Source organism: Daldinia vernicosa (assembly GCF_022497035.1).
Source record: "Daldinia vernicosa strain CBS 139.73 unplaced genomic scaffold F5Y00scaffold_24, whole genome shotgun sequence".
NCBI classification, from domain to species: domain Eukaryota; kingdom Fungi; phylum Ascomycota; class Sordariomycetes; order Xylariales; family Hypoxylaceae; genus Daldinia; species Daldinia vernicosa.
Window position 1 is genome coordinate 380,012 of NW_025953940.1, and position 15,740 is coordinate 395,751.

Here is a 15,740-nt window from a genome sequence, read left to right on the forward strand (position 1 = left end):
GCATATGAAAAATATATATAGTAGAAATAGTAACGATACAAAAAAAGAAATAAAAATAAAGGTTGAATCATTGTAAACTAGATCCCGACAGTGGACTTTTTGTAAGATACAGACATAGTTGTATGTTATAATAGATTAGAGTAGTGAAATATAAACCCTCACTTTGCTGGATGCTGATGGATAGAATATCTTAAACAAACCCTGCGTGATGAATTGCCATAAAAGCCACGGATATTAAGTTGCGGAGCGAATGGCCTATTGTTATGCTAGAAATTGTTGAGCTTATCACATCCTGGGACGGCAACTAGCGAATCTCTGATATTGTGCTCCTTTTATTGATAATATAATATTCATAGCACTCTGATGCCAGCAAAGACAGCGATTGCGGTAAGGTACAAAGCCGCACTTACTAGATAAGGGATACCTAGAACGCCTGTCGCAATACCCCGAACCCATAATGTTGCCATCAAAGGTGCCCCTACCAGAGAACCGAGGGTTTTCACCATCATGACAATAGAGAATATGTGAGTTTCTGGATCGGTTGGATTTGCTAGCTGATCTTCATCTTTTGGCGACACCGATCGAGATTTCAACAAACCCATGGTAAAGACGGGTAACGCGGATCCGAGTGCGTACAATAGAAGAGATGGAAATAAGAGCCAAATTGTAACTGCGGAAGCGATGGCCAATGCACCCAGGACAGAGACGACTAAGCAGATTCGGGCATAGCGAACGTTGTCTCTGTCGGAAAGAGACTGGGATTGGGGCTGATTAATGGAGGCTTTGGACCTCAGAACGGTTGGGATTACAAAGGTAAGGAGGGTAAAATTCATGATAGCCTTTGCGGATAAGAGGTAGCCAGCTTTAGCAAAATCCCAATCGTATCTCTTCGATATATATTGGGGTAAAAGCTTGGTATCGGAGCTTGCGAGGGAAGTGAGAAAAAAGCTACCTAGCAAGAGGATGAGGTTCATTGGGTGACTCTTAACAATGGAATAGAGAGTACGAATGCGCTCAACAACGGGTTTTAGGATGGAAGTATCTGTTTCTTGCGCCTTCAATATGGGAGATGATATGAGAGGCTGCCGTTGTTCATCTTCTGATGCCGTTGAGATATGTGTCGGGTCTACTAGAAGTGATACTGTGGGAATAGCCAACAGCAATAGACAAATACCGATTAAAAATGGTAGGAATAGATTCAAGGTCATAGTTGCGCCAGCAAGTCCGGGGCCAACAAATGTTACCACATATGATACAGCGTTAATCCAGCTGAAATAAGTTGCCCTATATTCCTATCGTCAGTACTTTGGCGGGGGTCTATATATATTTATCCGTAGAACTCGTACCTAGAGACATTGTCGTCTGTTAAACTAGCTGCAAGAGCATAGATGATGGAGTTAAAAACGCAGTCACCGCCGAAAACCGAAAGACTTGGGCCAGCAACAATGGCTTTCAGGGGCAGACTCTCTTCAAAATAGCCGACTACTACAGCCCATGCAAGCATAAAGAGCCTCGGTATAAGGTTGAGCCAGAGGACGGTCCGTCGGCCGTACTTCTCAGCTACGAACCCCAAAGGAATAGTCATAAAAAAGTCTACTTTATGTGTGAGTTGTTTAAACTAAAGTAACCTAATTATCATATTTAACTCACCTCCGACAATCCACAAAGTTTCCATAGTCCCAGTTGTCCAAGCTAGGCTCTGTTGGATATCATCCCTCTTACAATACCTCTCGCTAATGTTTCCATCAGGATCGATGATAGAGGGATCGTGAATGCTGTAGTATTCCCGACAGAGACGTTTCTCGATGACCCGATTTAGCGGTAGTTGATAAAGAGTAGTTCCAAGATTGACCAATAGCAGCAAAACCAGAAGCGGCACGATAGACGGCTTTGGATACGCGCGACGACGCGTCTCTGGTATTGGGGCGCCTAGACCTCCATTTATAGTATCCATATTGCCAATCTCATCGATCAAAATGTTGTAGATAGAGGTGAAGGTAGAGAGGTGAGTAGTTGACGACGGCAATATCAGATGTTATCATGAAGATCACCGAAGCGCACGTGGGGGGTTTTATCCATAGGTCAGCCGATAAGGGAATTCAAGTTCGCCAAGATTATGGTTAAATGATATTGTCTGATTAAACTGAATAATAATATGTTATTGAATTAAGCGGCACATCGAAATATATTCGTACCTATTTTTAATAACATACATACCTCCTACGCAAACGCCAGTCTATCCAATCTAACGTGCTTATGTCCTTCTATTTTGGCGTCTATGTACAGTCATAACATCATTATTTAACCTATTTCTAGGCGACATTGTGCTCTAATTCATATTTCTCGTCTGCTGTTAATTCGGCCGACGCTCGGCCGATCCTCGATGTCACGGCGCAGCATAAAGTGAAACCTGCCACCCCGACGCCAGTCCAGAACCCAACTTGATATCTTTCACGAAGATCGGGGTTCTCTGCTGCATGAGACCGAGCCCAAGTAGAGATGGCTAGCTCCGAGACACCAAGCCAGAACGCCATACCGAGATATCCGAGACTCGTGATGAGCCCAGCAGCAGTGGCTTGATGGCGTCGGGCCATGGATGTTGTGACGAAGACGTTGGTCACATTGTATGTAATGTCGATACCAATGGTACCGCATATCATCGAGGGAAATATGTAAGACCAATAAAGATGACTGGTCGACATCCTACTTGATCCGTCTTGCGCAGGTATGAGGGGGAATAGCAACACACAGAGCACGTAGCCCATTCCAGAAACGATCAGCAAGATGTGCCCTGAAAGTATATGCAAAACAAACCCTCCCGTAATTGCAAGTATGAAACCACCTAGAGCCAGTGGTATAAACCACACGGCAGTCTGTATAGGGGTCGCGTCAAGAACTTCTTCGATACTGATTCCGCTAATTAGTATGTACCCATGGAATAGATGGTCTGTTATAACTTACTAAAAGCTAGCATAGAATATGAAAATGGAAAATACCCCAAACCCGCAGAATATGAAGGCGGAGATACGTTTCATATATTTCGGTCGGAATATGTCAGCCGGGAGTAACGGCTGCGCCGAAACCCAGCCTTGAACGTACACCGCGGCGCAGAGCAAGAGGGCGCCCACTATGAAGGTTACGTAGATATAAGGCGTACGCCAACTATCCGGCGCATTTCCGCCATCCGTAAGCGCGTAGACGACAAGTGCTAATCCTGGTACAATCGTACATACTCCCCACCAATCCATACGCACGTCCGGGTCATTATGGCCGAGGTTTCGGGGGATGGTGAAGAAGCCGGTAACGATGACAGCGAGTACGAATGCAGAGCCGACCCAGAAGTAGACGGTCCAGTCAGCTAGCTGTCCAGTAAGGGCGCCTATGATGATACCGAAATAGAATCCTACGCAGGCGGATGCGCCATACAGGCTGAAAACAAGGTTTTTGCGAGGACCTGGTCGATACGTCTGGCCAAGAAGAGCAAGACCCGCTGGAAGAAAGGCGGAAGCACCTATGCCCTGCATCGCACGGCTTGCTATTAGCATCGTAGCGTTTTTGCTGAAGCCACAGACGATGGACCAGATCAGCAGCCAGATGTGGCCACCTAAAAATACACTCCTGCCACCGTATATAGCACAAAGCCGAGCAAACGGTAGAAGTAGGGCGGCAGTGGTTAAGTTTATCACCCCAGCCGGCCATGTTCGTTGTGACTCCGGGATATCTAAGGCGTTGGCTAATGCGGGCAGGACGATATTGAAGCCGCTGATGAAGTACTCGCTCATACATAGCGATGCGACCACGGCGAAGACGAAGCCGGCCTCGGCGGCCCAGTTGGCAAGAGTTTCTGGTCGCTGACGGCCGAGACGCTCAATATCGACTTTGCTCAGGGCTTCGCAGTTCCCATCTTCAGGGGTCTCGAGGCACGAATCGAATATTCCATTATTAACCTCTATTGACCCGGCCATGGCGTATTATACTCTATCAAGGGCGACGATTCCGCTGGATTAGGGCTGACCGGTATCGAGCGAGTTAAAGAGCAACAAGTCAAGTTAGGGAGGGAATTTCTTGAACTGATTCCACCAAACACCATTGCTAAATACTAGCAGAAGAGACATTTTAAATGTTTATGTAGCGGTCACCTAAGGAGGGTCTTTGAAAAGATTCAGTCACCGTCTTATTGGTGTCAACGTCGAACCTGCGGGAGGTGAATTTTAGATACCATATTAGGAACACGATCAAATTATGCAATCGAAGATGTGGATGTTAACAGGAAGCCTGGGTACCATTTCCGGAGGATTGAAACTCGTGATTGGTTGATATTAGTCAAGCGGAAACTAGGAGAATATTATACTGGACCCGACAATGCACGACTTGAGTCTTGGCTACCCTTTAAGGCATAGGCAGATAGGTTAAACAAATTGTACATGATGCTAAAGCTTAAACGTCGCCCCGTTTACTCCACCTGCTAAAGATACTTTTACAAATCATGTTGTAATGAAATAACTACACAAATATTCTTCATTACATAAAACCTAACAATCTTCAGTTTCTTATTCGGTTTATTACATAACTCTAGAAAGTCTAGAAAGTCATCAAGGGTCCATTTTCGGATCTTCGATTTCTCAGCAAAGCAGTGTAGTGTCAGACGCCAAGCACATACATGTGAGTTGAAGGTTGACAAGATCAACGGGAGACCGTTATTCAAGACCGCACTTACATACCTAAGGTTAGACATCGAAGCAAGCCACAGATCCCCGTCAGATCTAATACCCCTTGATCTGGTAGCACCGATTATTCATTTAAACAATCGCTATTGCTTTAGGTACCCGCCACTCACGTCTCTTTCCCAGCTTCGGCGCCTAATCATACCTCATGGTTGCGCCAAAGGCTTGCCATAACTGCCGAAGCCGACGCTTACGATGTGACCGGTCTGTCCCCGTGTGCCATAAATGTACAAGCACCGGACAAAAATGCCTTGGATACGGAAAGCTGTATAAATGGGTTGAAAATAAGACGCCAGGAGACGGAATATCCGCAAAGCCTTCGGTCTACTCCGCCTCCAAAACTCGGGAGCATGTCAAGTCCCAACCGGACAATCCGCTATACGATGACCAACGTGTGGTATTCCCTCAAAATAATAGACTCTGTTCTCCCAATTTCACATTATTAGATCCGCTGTTCCAAGACCTGAACACATCATCACGACATTATCTTAATTATTGTAAGTCCCGTTCCAACATACCCCCCCATTACTATTCACCGCCAGGCTAATACTATCTAGACACCACCCGTTTCTGTCAAGATCTCATTATTTATGATTCGCCCCGTCGTGGTGCCAATCCATTTAGAGATCTAGTCCCCATATCTCACAAGTACCCCTTTCTTCGGGAAATCATCATTGCGGCATCCGCCTTACACTTCTGCAACGGTGCGCGATGGCACAAAAACCCGTGGCACGCAGCCGACTCCCTAGTAGACGCCTTGCATGCGCGGCATAGAGCTATTAAATCTCTACAAAGCGTCATAGAGCACCACAAGGCCCTGGGAGACGTCGAGAACGACGAGGCAGGTAGAGACGCACTGCTCGCTGCTGTGCTCTTCTTCGTCAACTTTTCGCTAGTTGATTCGGGGAAGGGCGGCTGGCGAGCTCACATGAACTTCGTCGGTACACTCCTTCGCATGCGGACATCCAGGCCTTCAAACACAATAGAATTAGGACTAAAGCTAGAAGAAGAAGACCCTTCCTCCAGTTCAGATTTTACGGCGTATGACGCGTTTATATCGCTACCATTCGCGCATCGTCCTGCGACGCCTTCCCAGTCCCCAAGTATTCGTGATTATATCGCTTCAGACTCTATAGCTTATTATATCTGGAGTAGTGCACTTGACTCCCTTGTATCGCCTAGCAATGACTTCATAACAGTACCCTCGGCGTTTGATGGGGATGACATTGAAATATTTCATATCCTCCTCCGCACCGAGGCTAACAGTTATCATAGCTGTCCTTCCAGTTTGCTATACGCCATTTATCGAATATCGCAGCTGGCGAGGAATATTAGATCAAACGAGACTAGTGTTTTGAATGAGAAGCAGATGCAGTCTTGTCTTTCGCTTTTAGATGAGGTTCAAGCTTTTGATGGCGACGCGTGGGCTGTTAAAGTCTGTGCGCAGATTGCAGCAGTCGTCGGTTATGCAGACGAGATTGAACTGCACTATCGAAGGCACATCGCTGCTACTTACCGCGCTGCTGTCTTCCTATATATCCTCCTAGTTGCTCCAGAACTACCACACCAAAGTTCCCACGACGAGGGGAAAAGCTTTCCCGCCCTGTCCAGTACCGCCGACCTAGCTACCACCATTCTGCATCATCTTTCCTTCATCCCATCTCACACTCCCCTATTTAAATTCGCTACCTGGCCTATATTCCTTACCGGTGTCGAAACGGCGGACGAGTCTCGTAGGACGTGGGTAATAGATCGACTACGTGATATGAGAGGCGTCTGCCCTTGGGGGATGCTTACGTCGACGATGGAAACTCTGGTGGAAATATGGCGGATGAGAGATAGTTCATTAGCGACTAGGGAATCGACGGCAAATGAAGCTTCAGACGGGACGCTTATCAGCATACCGGATCAAAAGATCAACGGTCACTGGCTAATGCAATTGCAAGGCTTCAAGATCGATTGCTTGATTGTTTGAAGTCGGATGCTTGCGCTCGGTTGTCCGAGTGCGGAGCTGGAGTTATGACTTGTTGCCCCTTACGGAGCATGGGTATAGTAACTAGCCATGGCACTGATATACAAGAGTCTTATGTGTAACCGTAAGAACGTATAGACCAATTTAGTTCTGCTATATACATTCTCACGAGCACGATATCAGATACCCTCGGAGAGCTCCGTATGCTCTTGAATTTCGCAGCCTAACTCCTCGGCCTTTAACGTTGGAACTTATAAGCAGCGATCCATACTTGACGGTGGTCTCGTAGTTACCTAGTATTCGATCCATTATTAAGAAAAATTAACAAAAAAGTTCCCAAGCCCGTAACCCTCTCATACTAATTCTTAAATCTACCTAATATATGTACGAAACATAGCAATAAGTTGCACTATTGTTTCGTGTGTTTGCATCTTGTAGCTTTGGTGGGATGTGAGTGACGCCATTGACTCAAAACGGCTGAACGGCACCAATGAAAGATTGTGTAAAGTCGAACTTGCTAAGAAACGGAAAAGCTCAGTCACACTTTAGAGTTTAAAACCGAAAACTACATAGCTGTTACTATCTTGGCACTTGCACTACTGAAATGAGCTTTCACAAGCTTTATCTTAACCTAGCGCAGCTTATGATGTCAACCCCTGCCTTTGCTGGATATCCGGCATCTTCATTCCTGCGACTACATTTTCTTTGACCTTTTTTGCTCCGACGCCGACAACATCTTTACTTCTGTAGGAATTATTAGGAAGAAAGCACTTTTTTCTTCTTCTTTCTGGTAAACTGTAAAACTATTACGTTGCAATTAGGCGGACGTCGTATCTTACGATGGCTAACAATCCAGCGCACGGCGAGGCTGCTTCTTATTACTACAATACACAACAGCCGCCCAATCAGTACCAACAGCCTCAATATGCTCAACAGGGTCCCCCAGCTCCGGGTCCGAACCCAGTGAGTGGTTATGGCAGCGAGAAGCCCATGTTCGATCAAGCCTTCAAGGTTGAGCGTCCCAAGTACAATGACATCTGGGCCGGCATTCTCGTGTGTAGCATTCCATTCCGAATACCAAACGCATCTCTAATTGTTACTTGCTAGTTCCTCATTGTTGTCCTGGGTTATGTTGCCGTCTCCGGGATTTCTATCAACGGCTACGGTTAGTGAATATCATGCCCCCGTGATGATATCTATTACATCCACTCTGGACTAATCAGAAGACCATAGCTTCCGTGAAACGTTTCCAGGGCGACGGCATCTATGACTCTGGGTCGACCGTCGGACTTAATACCAATACGCTCATTCTGTTTGTATTTTGCCTTTGTGTCGCCACCGTCTTCAGTTACCTATATGTTCTACTAGCCCGCCAATTCCCTAAGCAGTTCATCTGGATAACGTAAGTATCAACTCTTGAAGCTTCAAAAAGGAATGCGAAACTAACACGAGCAAATATAGCGGTATTCTTAATATCGTCTTCGGCCTCGTTACTGCTATATACATGCTTTCACGGCACTACTACTCCGGCGGTATCGTATTCCTGATCTTCGTGGCATTCCTCATATTCGCCTTTATCGTAAGTTAGCCGTCACCACCTTCAAGTATATTTTACTTATCGGTTGATGTAGAGTTGGATCCCCCGTATTCCGTTCAGCGCTCTGATGCTCAAGACGGCCGTTGATGTCTCCAAGAGTTACGGCCATGTTTATCTAGTCAGCGCATTGGGTGGTCTTTGCGCGACTGCTCTCGCCGCATGGTACTCTGTGACCTTCGTCGCCGTGTACGCGAAATTCTCGCCTGGCCAAAACCCTGCTTGCGCAGAGGGGGCCGGCGGCTGCAGTACCGCCAAGGTCACCGGCTTGCTTGTCTTCATTACGTTTGCGATGTACTGGATTTCGGAGTGGCTAAAAAATACCATTCATACCACCATCTCGGGCGTTTACGGCTCTTGGTACTTTCACCCGTATAACCTCCCTAAAGGTGCAACCCGAGGCAGTCTTAAACGTGCACTTACGTATAGCTTCGGTTCTATATCCCTAGGTTCCTTGCTCGTCGCTATCCTCAATTTTCTGAGGCAGCTTTGCTCTGTCGCTCGGCAGAATGAGGCCGCCCAGGGTAACATTCTTGGAACTATCATGTTCTGTATTCTTGGATGTTTCATCGGGATTCTCGATTGGGCGGTCCAGTTCCTCAATCGCTACGCCTTTTCATATATTGCATTGTACGGAAAGTCTTACTTCGCTGCCGCTAAGGACACATGGAGCATGATTAAGCAGCGCGGGATCGATGCTCTTATCAACGAATGTCTCATCGGTCCTGTCCTTACGATGGGCGCAACATTTGTAGGCTATGCGACTAGCTTGCTCGCTTATCTATATCTTGTAAGATCCCTCTTGAAGTTGATTTTATGATGACGTTTGCTCACAGTATCAGGTATTCACGCATCCATCATATAATACTGACGGCTCATTCACACCCGGTAAGTCATGCGGCTCATAATGTCCATGTTACTTCACATGCATGCGCATGATTTTTACATGGCATCACTCTTGACCATATACTAATTTGATATAAATAGTTGTGGTGGCGTTTGCGTTCCTCATCGGTTTGCAGATCTGCAACATTTTCACTACACCGATAAGCAGCGGCATCGATACAATATTTGTGGCGACCGCGTGGGAGCCGCAAGTGTTGATGCAGAATCATCCCGAGCTGTATCAGGCGATGGTCCAAGTCTATCCTCAGGTCCAAATAGCTATTCACGCTTAAGTGGTAGGGTCGTGTAACAATGGCAATTGTATAGTTTAGAAAGAGAATGGGAAATTGAGAGTTTTGTAGAGTTTTTGACTTCGTAATAATGTGTTGGTTTTCGCGTTTGCATGGCTTAAAATGCTCTTTAATTTAGCGGGGGTTTATAGAAAACGAAGATACCTTTGGGTTGTCGGGGGGCGCGGGCTTCTCTGGTAATAATTTTAAAAGGTTGCATTAAACACAAGATATCTATTGAATATAAAGGAAGACGATTGGAGGATTTTGATTAAGGCAAGTTGTGATGCGAATTAATCAAGCCAATCAAGCTTATACCTTCGCGACTTATTACTCAAAAATAACAATAACAACTTACCTTGGCGAGATATATTTATTTCGTGTGGGTTGGTCTAGGCTACAGGCCTAGTTAGCCAATTGCGGCGTAGACATCTTGTTAGGTAAAAGGTAAGTCAAATAAGAAGAAACTTATTAGGCAGGATATTCACGTGAATCCTTTAAACAAAACACTTCTTCAACGGTTAGGTAGTCACTAGGCAACCATGTCTATTTCTGGGAATGTCTCTGTATAAACCTGTATATATATATTATCCAGAGTTTCTAGCATTGTCTAAACAACAACCTTTAACATCCCCAGATCAAGATTTACTCAAACACCTCACACTATGGCTACTAACAACCCATTCGCAGAGCTGTTAGACCCTCGTGATATAACGGCTAAGCTTGCTGTCATACAGCCGGCTGTAGATTGGGATGCTCCTATTGAAATCACTCTCACGGAGGCGGGCTTGAAGGACACCCCGTACGAATGCATCTCCTATGATCGTTCGAGCGTCACGGCCGTGCCCACACGAGGGAATGCCCCGCCACCGCCTCCTGCTGACAAAACGGTCACTATCTCAATCGATGGGCGGGATCAGGATATCCCTCATCACCTCGAAAGTGCGTTGCGTATGTTCAGACGCAAAGAGAGGCAGCGTACCATATGGGCTGACGTCCTGGTGAGTCGCAGTGTCGAAGAGCGCAGCGCCCAGGCCGACGCGCTGCGGTTCATATTGAGCAACGCAGAGAGGACGCTGTGTTGGCTGGGTCCAGACAATGGGGAATCTACAACCAAGGCTTTTGGGACTATTCATGAGATGGCGCGTCGCTTCCGGGAAGCCTGCCGGCAGATTGGAGTTGATCCTGATATAAGTCTGTCTCGGGCGACATCGCAGCAACTAACCAGAATCAAGGATCGTCTCTTCGACTGCCCCTATAATGACCTAGATTCTTTCAACTTCCGTCATTGGGATAATATTTACGATATCTTTGGCTCGCAATACTGGAGCTCCGTGCAATCCATAGCCGACATCGTGCTTGCGAGGGCGCCTATCGTCGTCTGTGGCCGAAGCAACATCCCATGGGATACCTATATCTCCGCTACTCGTGCCATGCCCTATTTCCAGCTCAGGTTCTTTCAGGTCCCGTTGCTGCCTCATGTTCTCAAGGGCTTTCATATCGCCAGCGAGATCGAGCTCGCTGTGTGTAAGAAGCGGCTGGGCGAGGCTGTCGAATTGTTACCCTTGATCCAAACCGCTCGGGGTTGCGAGTCCAAGGACCCGAGAGAAAATGTCTTTTCGGTGCTACATGTTGCAACACCGTCCAACCGCACTAGATACCACGGAGCCGGTGCGCGCCCTTTACCAAAAATCGACTATTCCAAGACCGCACAGCAGGTATTCACCGAGGCTGCTCGTTACTCCATACTAGAGCGCCAGGATCTTATGTTATGGTGGAACGAACGCCCGCCGTGTGCGAAACGTTTAAAGGGACTACCGAGTTGGGTTCCCGACTTCAGCGCTCCGCTGCCCGAATGCAAAAGCAACTCTTTCTTCAATCCCAATCTAGGCATGCGTGTCTGGTGGGAGGCCGTCCCTCGCCGCTTCAGGAAACCTATCACTATATCCACCGAAGACAACGCCGTGCATCTCCAAGTGCGACCCCTAGATCGCATCGTGCACGTCTCGCCCGTAGTATTCAACGGGGGTAATTTCCGGCGTCTGTGCTTCACCGAGTTCAAGAACCTTCCGCCAGAAACATCCAATAATAACGAAACACTCGCCCAAAGAAACGAGCGTTTCTGGCGCGCGATCCTCCTTAACGGGAGCGACAAGGCGGGCGAGGACATACGGCGTAGACTGCCGCCGCCGGCTTCTCTAGGCGCGCACTTCGATAGCTTGATAGCCGAGGAAACCATATTAGACGCTCTAGACTGCACCATGGTCGACCTACAGACGTCCGAGAATGCGGCGCGCATACGAAATTCCCCTGAGCTAACGGCACTGGTGCCTCGATGCGGCAACGCCAAGCCGTTCGAGGACGCATTACTGGGCAATACATGCGGACGGCGGTTTTTCAGGACCGCAGGCGGCAGGTTCGGTATGACTGCCATCGAGGACGTAGTCGCCGCCGACAACAACCTGGTAGGCAAAGAACCGAAGAATCGAGAAGGGGATGTGAGAGCGAATTTCGGCCAGTTGATGAGCGACCCCCTTCAGAACCTTTTAATGCAGGGATTCCAGGAGTACGTGAACGAGCGGTCGCCGGAATCCGCGCCGATGCTTGCGCGCGCTATAAGAGGTGACATGCCAGGGCAGAACCCAGACCGACGCACGGATAACGGCACGCGAGAAGGAGATATCATCGTGGCTGCTATTGGGGGGTTCTTCCCGTACGTCTTACGACCCAAGTCTCGGGAATCAGAAGAAGAGGCTGGGGAAGAAGCAAGCGGCTCGAAACCTGCCGCTCGGGCTGATGAGGAACCGTCGACGTATGAGTACGTTGGAGACTGCTATTTACACGGAGCGATGGACGGAGAGGACTTTGATGCACCCGGTAACTTCGATACGAGGCATATTGCTATAGATTTATCGAAGATTGTTAATATTACCATTGTATAAGGATGTAGGGGTAAGGTTATTGGCATAGGATATAGGTACCTATTTATCTTTATTAATTTATAGGAATGACTTATGATATCAAAAAGTCCAGGTAGGGAAGGGGATATGATGTGATGGAACCCCAAAACTACTGGCCTTGAGGCAGTACTGCATAGAGAAGGTGTATATGTATAAGATGGTTGACCCTGAAAAAATATCGAAAAGTAAATCTGCGTTGAAGACGTAACTACGCGCCTGTAGTATGTAGTAAACACTTAAATAACATACAACATATGGGTCTTAGCCCTAATCAAGACAATTCATCCACCCATCTTTACCTTTTCCTCCTCCTCAGTCTAGTACACACTCACTTGTAGTGTGCATGTCTCCTCCGCGAGACAACCAGTGAAAGTTGATCCATCCTCTACTTCCCACCATCCCGTCTTAGGTCGATTCGGTGATTTTCCCTGTAATACGCCGACAGAACTCCATAGCATAAGTAGTGATAACAAGACATACAGAGCAATAGAACAAAACCAGAGAATCCAGCCCTCATGATAGGTAACGTAACAAGACTAAAACCGCCTTGACCTTTAACCTTACTTCTTCTCCTCAAAGTAGAACTTTCCTAGCTTATCCCCGTCCTTCGAGTTCCCTAGAATAGGAGCGCGTCCGCCTTCGCCGCCGTCGAGACGGTCTCGCACGATACGCTCCGCCGCCTCTCGTGTCGCGGGACCACCTACGCCTTCTCTAAGAGCGCTTGTCCGCGGCTGGCCCGGCTGAACGGGTATAGGTCCGCGCGTCGTAGTATCGACAAACACATCGTCATCAGATGTACCGACGTGTCCGCCGCCATCTACAGCAACGCCATCCACATACTTCGCCTGCCGTGTCTCAGCCGCGGTCGTCGCACTAACCGGGGTATCGCTCGCGATCACGTCGCGTATCTCTCGAGCCCGAGCCGTAGCCGTAACAGCCTCCTGGCTCAGTCCCGAGCTACTACGTTCAAGACCCCAGATCCCCGCCGCGCCAGGCAGCGGCCTCCTGTGATAAATAGGGCCACTAACGGTGCTATTTGCGCCCTCGCCAAAGCCGACGAGACTCGCGGTGCCATCGTCGCTCATGCGGTCTTCAAAGCCGCTGACCGAACGGCTCGCCATGTCCTCATCTATAGCGCCAGACGTACTATCCACATCCATGCTAATACCATCACCGTCATCATCGACCTCCGTCAGTTCCGCGTCCATCTCGTCTTCGTCTTCCTCGCCAAACCGGTCGCCCGCCTCCGTGGTCGTCCGCGCCCCGACACTACCCGTCGCAGACGCAGTGCCCACCGTGCTCATCTTGGTCATCGCCGTCGGCTGCCCGTTCGAATCGAAGTACGCGGGCGTAAGGGCGTTTGCCTGTGGCGCGGTGGCTGTGGGGGTTGTCTGGGTGGGGTTAGGGCCGCCACCGTGCTGCTGCTGGTTCGGGGGGCGTAGGGTAGATACGCGCTCGAGGCCTGCAAGGCGACTGATGCGATCTGCGCGTTCGGCTTCGAGGCTGTTCGTGGATGATTGGTGTTGGTGACCTCGGGGACCTCCGAGACCATAGGCGTTGCCTCGGTGACCATCCTTGATAGCGATGGTTGATAGGGCTGAGAGTGATGTAGTTGTGCTGGTGGGGGTACCGCTATAGATTGTTCTAGTTAGTAGTTGGTGTGGAGGAAGATTGATGTTGATAAACGTACGGCATATCGCTTGGAGTGTCTGGGTTAGATGGTGGGGGAGGGATATTGATGAGCGTAGGAGCTGTCTGTTGTTGCGACATGATTGCTTGTTTATCTTCGTATATGTTAAGCTAGAAGATATCAATTGCAACGGATGTGATGTTAAGTTTCGCGTAATACGCGCGTTTTGTTGTCAAGTTAAGATGTGGTTAAGATGTGGTGGATGACGATTTGAAAATATGGGCTGATGACGGTTTCGCTACAAAGATGGAAAAGTAGCGTGGGGGGGTATCAAGAAGAAAACTGGTTTTTTTTTTCTTTGTTTTAATTAACCGTGGTGGTGATGAAGATAGACCTCCTCGTTTTCAAATTGGTGAATTACGGGAGGTATTAATCGGGAATGGTGGCGAGCAATTGTTTTCTGTAGAGGTATGTAGAGGTATGTATGTAGAAGTAGAAGAGAACAACCGGGTCACATAAATTACAAGTTTGGATCATGAACATTGGTTGTTCCGTTCCTGCGTGTCTGTAGTGGACGTTTTGGTTTGTACTGCTAGTTCCATTGCCTGCAAACCCCAGGACCCCGACGCCATTATGTAGGTACCTACATACACAGTGGGTTAAAGTGGGGCGTAGCTTAGCAAAGCTACTAAGGTACCTGTAAGGTGGGGGATGACGTAGGGCTCTAATTAATCTTAATTGGCTCTAGCGTACGCGCTTTTCCACTTTTCGCTAGACACCAATCAAATCGACGTCATTTCATTCACTGCCTCCACCCGCCCGCTTTCCCCCCGACTTTCACAAGCCCCAACGCGTTCACCTCATCGCGAGCTTCCATCTCACTTGTCAAGTCTCATAACTTAGAACTCACCAGGGGTAAAATCTACACCCTGAAGTTTATCGAGTAAGTTTACGACACTCGCAACAAATTCCGAGTGAGCTGGATCTTTGTGAAGATAATACGCTCTATCTTCATCCGACTCGAACTCGAAGACGAATGCGTGCGTCATTCCAAGCTGTTTAACATTACAAAAACTGTCAGCCGGAAAAATACTTCTTATACAATAAGAGAGACACAAAATAGAAGCGAGATATTACCTGCTTTCCTTCAGGACTGTTGTCTTTCCCTCCACCATGTACCTTCACATAGGGTTTCTTCGTCGTGGGATGGATGCAATTCGATCCTAGAGCCAGCATCTGGGCGCAAGCCTAAACACAACGTTAGTCCCTCGGCATCTTCGTAAATTTTTATTTACTCTGGAGTTCTCACTGCCTTGACTTCCTCCTGGGGCACAAGGTCTTTGAATTTGAACATGACAACGTGGAAGATAGCCATAGTGCGGATACTCTAGCTGCGAAGCTCTTTAAAGTTAAATAGAACTGGTTTGTTTTTGAGAAAGTTTGAATGCTCTGCTCACGTTGGACCCGAAATTGAGACTGATATACGTAAAGCAACCCCTCGGCTGTATGTAACTAGCATGCATATAACTCTATACCCGAAGTCCTTCAAAGCTCCGATAGCAATCCTTACTCTGCTTCATGTTATAAATCTGTCAGCTTTATAATTGGCCTTTGCATTCTATTTTACGCAGAGGTATATTAATCCGTTATCATTACATACTGCAACTTATAGTATCAAAAGATGC

General features: G+C 47.7%; 7 protein-coding genes across 7 annotated transcripts; 3 read left to right on the plus strand and 4 right to left on the minus strand.

The window, feature by feature from the left end:
- Positions 1-143: 143 nt before the first annotated feature.
- Positions 144-2,046, minus strand: F5Y00DRAFT_81745 (MFS general substrate transporter). Its single transcript, XM_048014190.1, has 3 exons — positions 1,651-2,046; positions 1,347-1,593; positions 144-1,284 (listed from the first exon to the last, which is right to left on the minus strand). Exons 1-3 carry the CDS (start codon positions 1,952-1,954, stop codon positions 351-353), a joined length of 1,485 nt encoding a protein of 494 aa, XP_047864725.1. The 5' UTR covers positions 1,955-2,046; the 3' UTR covers positions 144-350.
- A 68-nt stretch (positions 2,047-2,114) lies between these two features.
- On the minus strand, positions 2,115-4,356 carry F5Y00DRAFT_237635 (MFS general substrate transporter). The gene is made up of 2 exons (XM_048007846.1): positions 2,962-4,356; positions 2,115-2,907 (listed from the first exon to the last, which is right to left on the minus strand). The coding sequence occupies exons 1-2, from the start codon at positions 3,963-3,965 to the stop codon at positions 2,313-2,315; spliced, it is 1,599 nt and encodes a 532-aa protein (XP_047864726.1). The 5' UTR covers positions 3,966-4,356; the 3' UTR covers positions 2,115-2,312.
- Positions 4,357-4,500: 144 nt separating this feature from the next.
- On the plus strand, positions 4,501-7,082 carry F5Y00DRAFT_237636 (fungal-specific transcription factor domain-containing protein). Its single transcript, XM_048007847.1, has 3 exons — positions 4,501-4,662; positions 4,727-5,221; positions 5,282-7,082. Exons 2-3 carry the CDS (start codon positions 4,873-4,875, stop codon positions 6,697-6,699), a joined length of 1,767 nt encoding a protein of 588 aa, XP_047864727.1. The 5' UTR covers positions 4,501-4,662; positions 4,727-4,872; the 3' UTR covers positions 6,700-7,082.
- Positions 7,083-7,317: 235 nt separating this feature from the next.
- F5Y00DRAFT_237640 (DUF580-domain-containing protein) lies at positions 7,318-9,728 on the plus strand. Its single transcript, XM_048007848.1, has 8 exons — positions 7,318-7,749; positions 7,804-7,861; positions 7,930-8,098; positions 8,158-8,275; positions 8,328-9,080; positions 9,133-9,178; positions 9,278-9,546; positions 9,631-9,728. The coding sequence occupies exons 1-7, from the start codon at positions 7,537-7,539 to the stop codon at positions 9,466-9,468; spliced, it is 1,548 nt and encodes a 515-aa protein (XP_047864728.1). The 5' UTR covers positions 7,318-7,536; the 3' UTR covers positions 9,469-9,546; positions 9,631-9,728.
- A 172-nt stretch (positions 9,729-9,900) lies between these two features.
- Positions 9,901-12,555, plus strand: F5Y00DRAFT_237641 (uncharacterized protein). The gene has a single exon (XM_048007849.1). It carries the CDS (start codon positions 10,131-10,133, stop codon positions 12,405-12,407), a length of 2,277 nt encoding a protein of 758 aa, XP_047864729.1. The 5' UTR covers positions 9,901-10,130; the 3' UTR covers positions 12,408-12,555.
- Positions 12,556-12,576: 21 nt separating this feature from the next.
- F5Y00DRAFT_81789 (uncharacterized protein) lies at positions 12,577-14,663 on the minus strand. The gene is made up of 2 exons (XM_048014191.1): positions 14,116-14,663; positions 12,577-14,057 (listed from the first exon to the last, which is right to left on the minus strand). The coding sequence occupies exons 1-2, from the start codon at positions 14,193-14,195 to the stop codon at positions 12,986-12,988; spliced, it is 1,152 nt and encodes a 383-aa protein (XP_047864730.1). The 5' UTR covers positions 14,196-14,663; the 3' UTR covers positions 12,577-12,985.
- On the minus strand, positions 14,575-15,732 carry F5Y00DRAFT_81796 (stress responsive A/B barrel domain protein). The gene is made up of 3 exons (XM_048014192.1): positions 15,365-15,732; positions 15,193-15,303; positions 14,575-15,110 (listed from the first exon to the last, which is right to left on the minus strand). Exons 1-3 carry the CDS (start codon positions 15,428-15,430, stop codon positions 14,955-14,957), a joined length of 333 nt encoding a protein of 110 aa, XP_047864731.1. The 5' UTR covers positions 15,431-15,732; the 3' UTR covers positions 14,575-14,954.
- Between the last annotated feature and the right edge of the window lie 8 nt (positions 15,733-15,740).

Excerpts from the sequence above, each read along its gene's own strand:
- F5Y00DRAFT_237636 (XM_048007847.1), top strand. The coding sequence starts at position 4,873 with ATGGTTGCGCCAAAGGCTTGCCATAACTGCCGAAGCCGACGCTTACGA. Across the intron at positions 5,222-5,281 it reads ACGACATTATCTTAATTATT|ACACCACCCGTTTCTGTCAA; the intron begins GTAAGTCCCGTT and ends AATACTATCTAG.
- F5Y00DRAFT_237635 (XM_048007846.1), bottom strand. The coding sequence starts at position 3,965 with ATGGCCGGGTCAATAGAGGTTAATAATGGAATATTCGATTCGTGCCTC. Across the intron at positions 2,908-2,961 it reads ATATTCTATGCTAGCTTTTA|TATCGAAGAAGTTCTTGACG; the intron begins GTAAGTTATAAC and ends TAGCGGAATCAG.
- F5Y00DRAFT_237641 (XM_048007849.1), top strand. The coding sequence starts at position 10,131 with ATGGCTACTAACAACCCATTCGCAGAGCTGTTAGACCCTCGTGATATA.
- F5Y00DRAFT_81789 (XM_048014191.1), bottom strand. The coding sequence starts at position 14,195 with ATGTCGCAACAACAGACAGCTCCTACGCTCATCAATATCCCTCCCCCA. Across the intron at positions 14,058-14,115 it reads GACACTCCAAGCGATATGCC|CGGTACCCCCACCAGCACAA; the intron begins GTACGTTTATCA and ends AACAATCTATAG.
- F5Y00DRAFT_81796 (XM_048014192.1), bottom strand. The coding sequence starts at position 15,430 with ATGGCTATCTTCCACGTTGTCATGTTCAAATTCAAAGACCTTGTGCCC. Across the intron at positions 15,304-15,364 it reads CCCAGGAGGAAGTCAAGGCA|GCTTGCGCCCAGATGCTGGC; the intron begins GTGAGAACTCCA and ends CGTTGTGTTTAG. Across the intron at positions 15,111-15,192 it reads ACAGTCCTGAAGGAAAGCAG|CTTGGAATGACGCACGCATT; the intron begins GTAATATCTCGC and ends AATGTTAAACAG.
- F5Y00DRAFT_237640 (XM_048007848.1), top strand. The coding sequence starts at position 7,537 with ATGGCTAACAATCCAGCGCACGGCGAGGCTGCTTCTTATTACTACAAT. Across the intron at positions 7,750-7,803 it reads ACATCTGGGCCGGCATTCTC|TTCCTCATTGTTGTCCTGGG; the intron begins GTGTGTAGCATT and ends GTTACTTGCTAG. Across the intron at positions 8,099-8,157 it reads AAGCAGTTCATCTGGATAAC|CGGTATTCTTAATATCGTCT; the intron begins GTAAGTATCAAC and ends GAGCAAATATAG.
- F5Y00DRAFT_81745 (XM_048014190.1), bottom strand. The coding sequence starts at position 1,954 with ATGGATACTATAAATGGAGGTCTAGGCGCCCCAATACCAGAGACGCGT. Across the intron at positions 1,594-1,650 it reads AACTTTGTGGATTGTCGGAG|ACTTTTTTATGACTATTCCT; the intron begins GTGAGTTAAATA and ends CACATAAAGTAG. Across the intron at positions 1,285-1,346 it reads ACAGACGACAATGTCTCTAG|GGCAACTTATTTCAGCTGGA; the intron begins GTACGAGTTCTA and ends ATAGGAATATAG.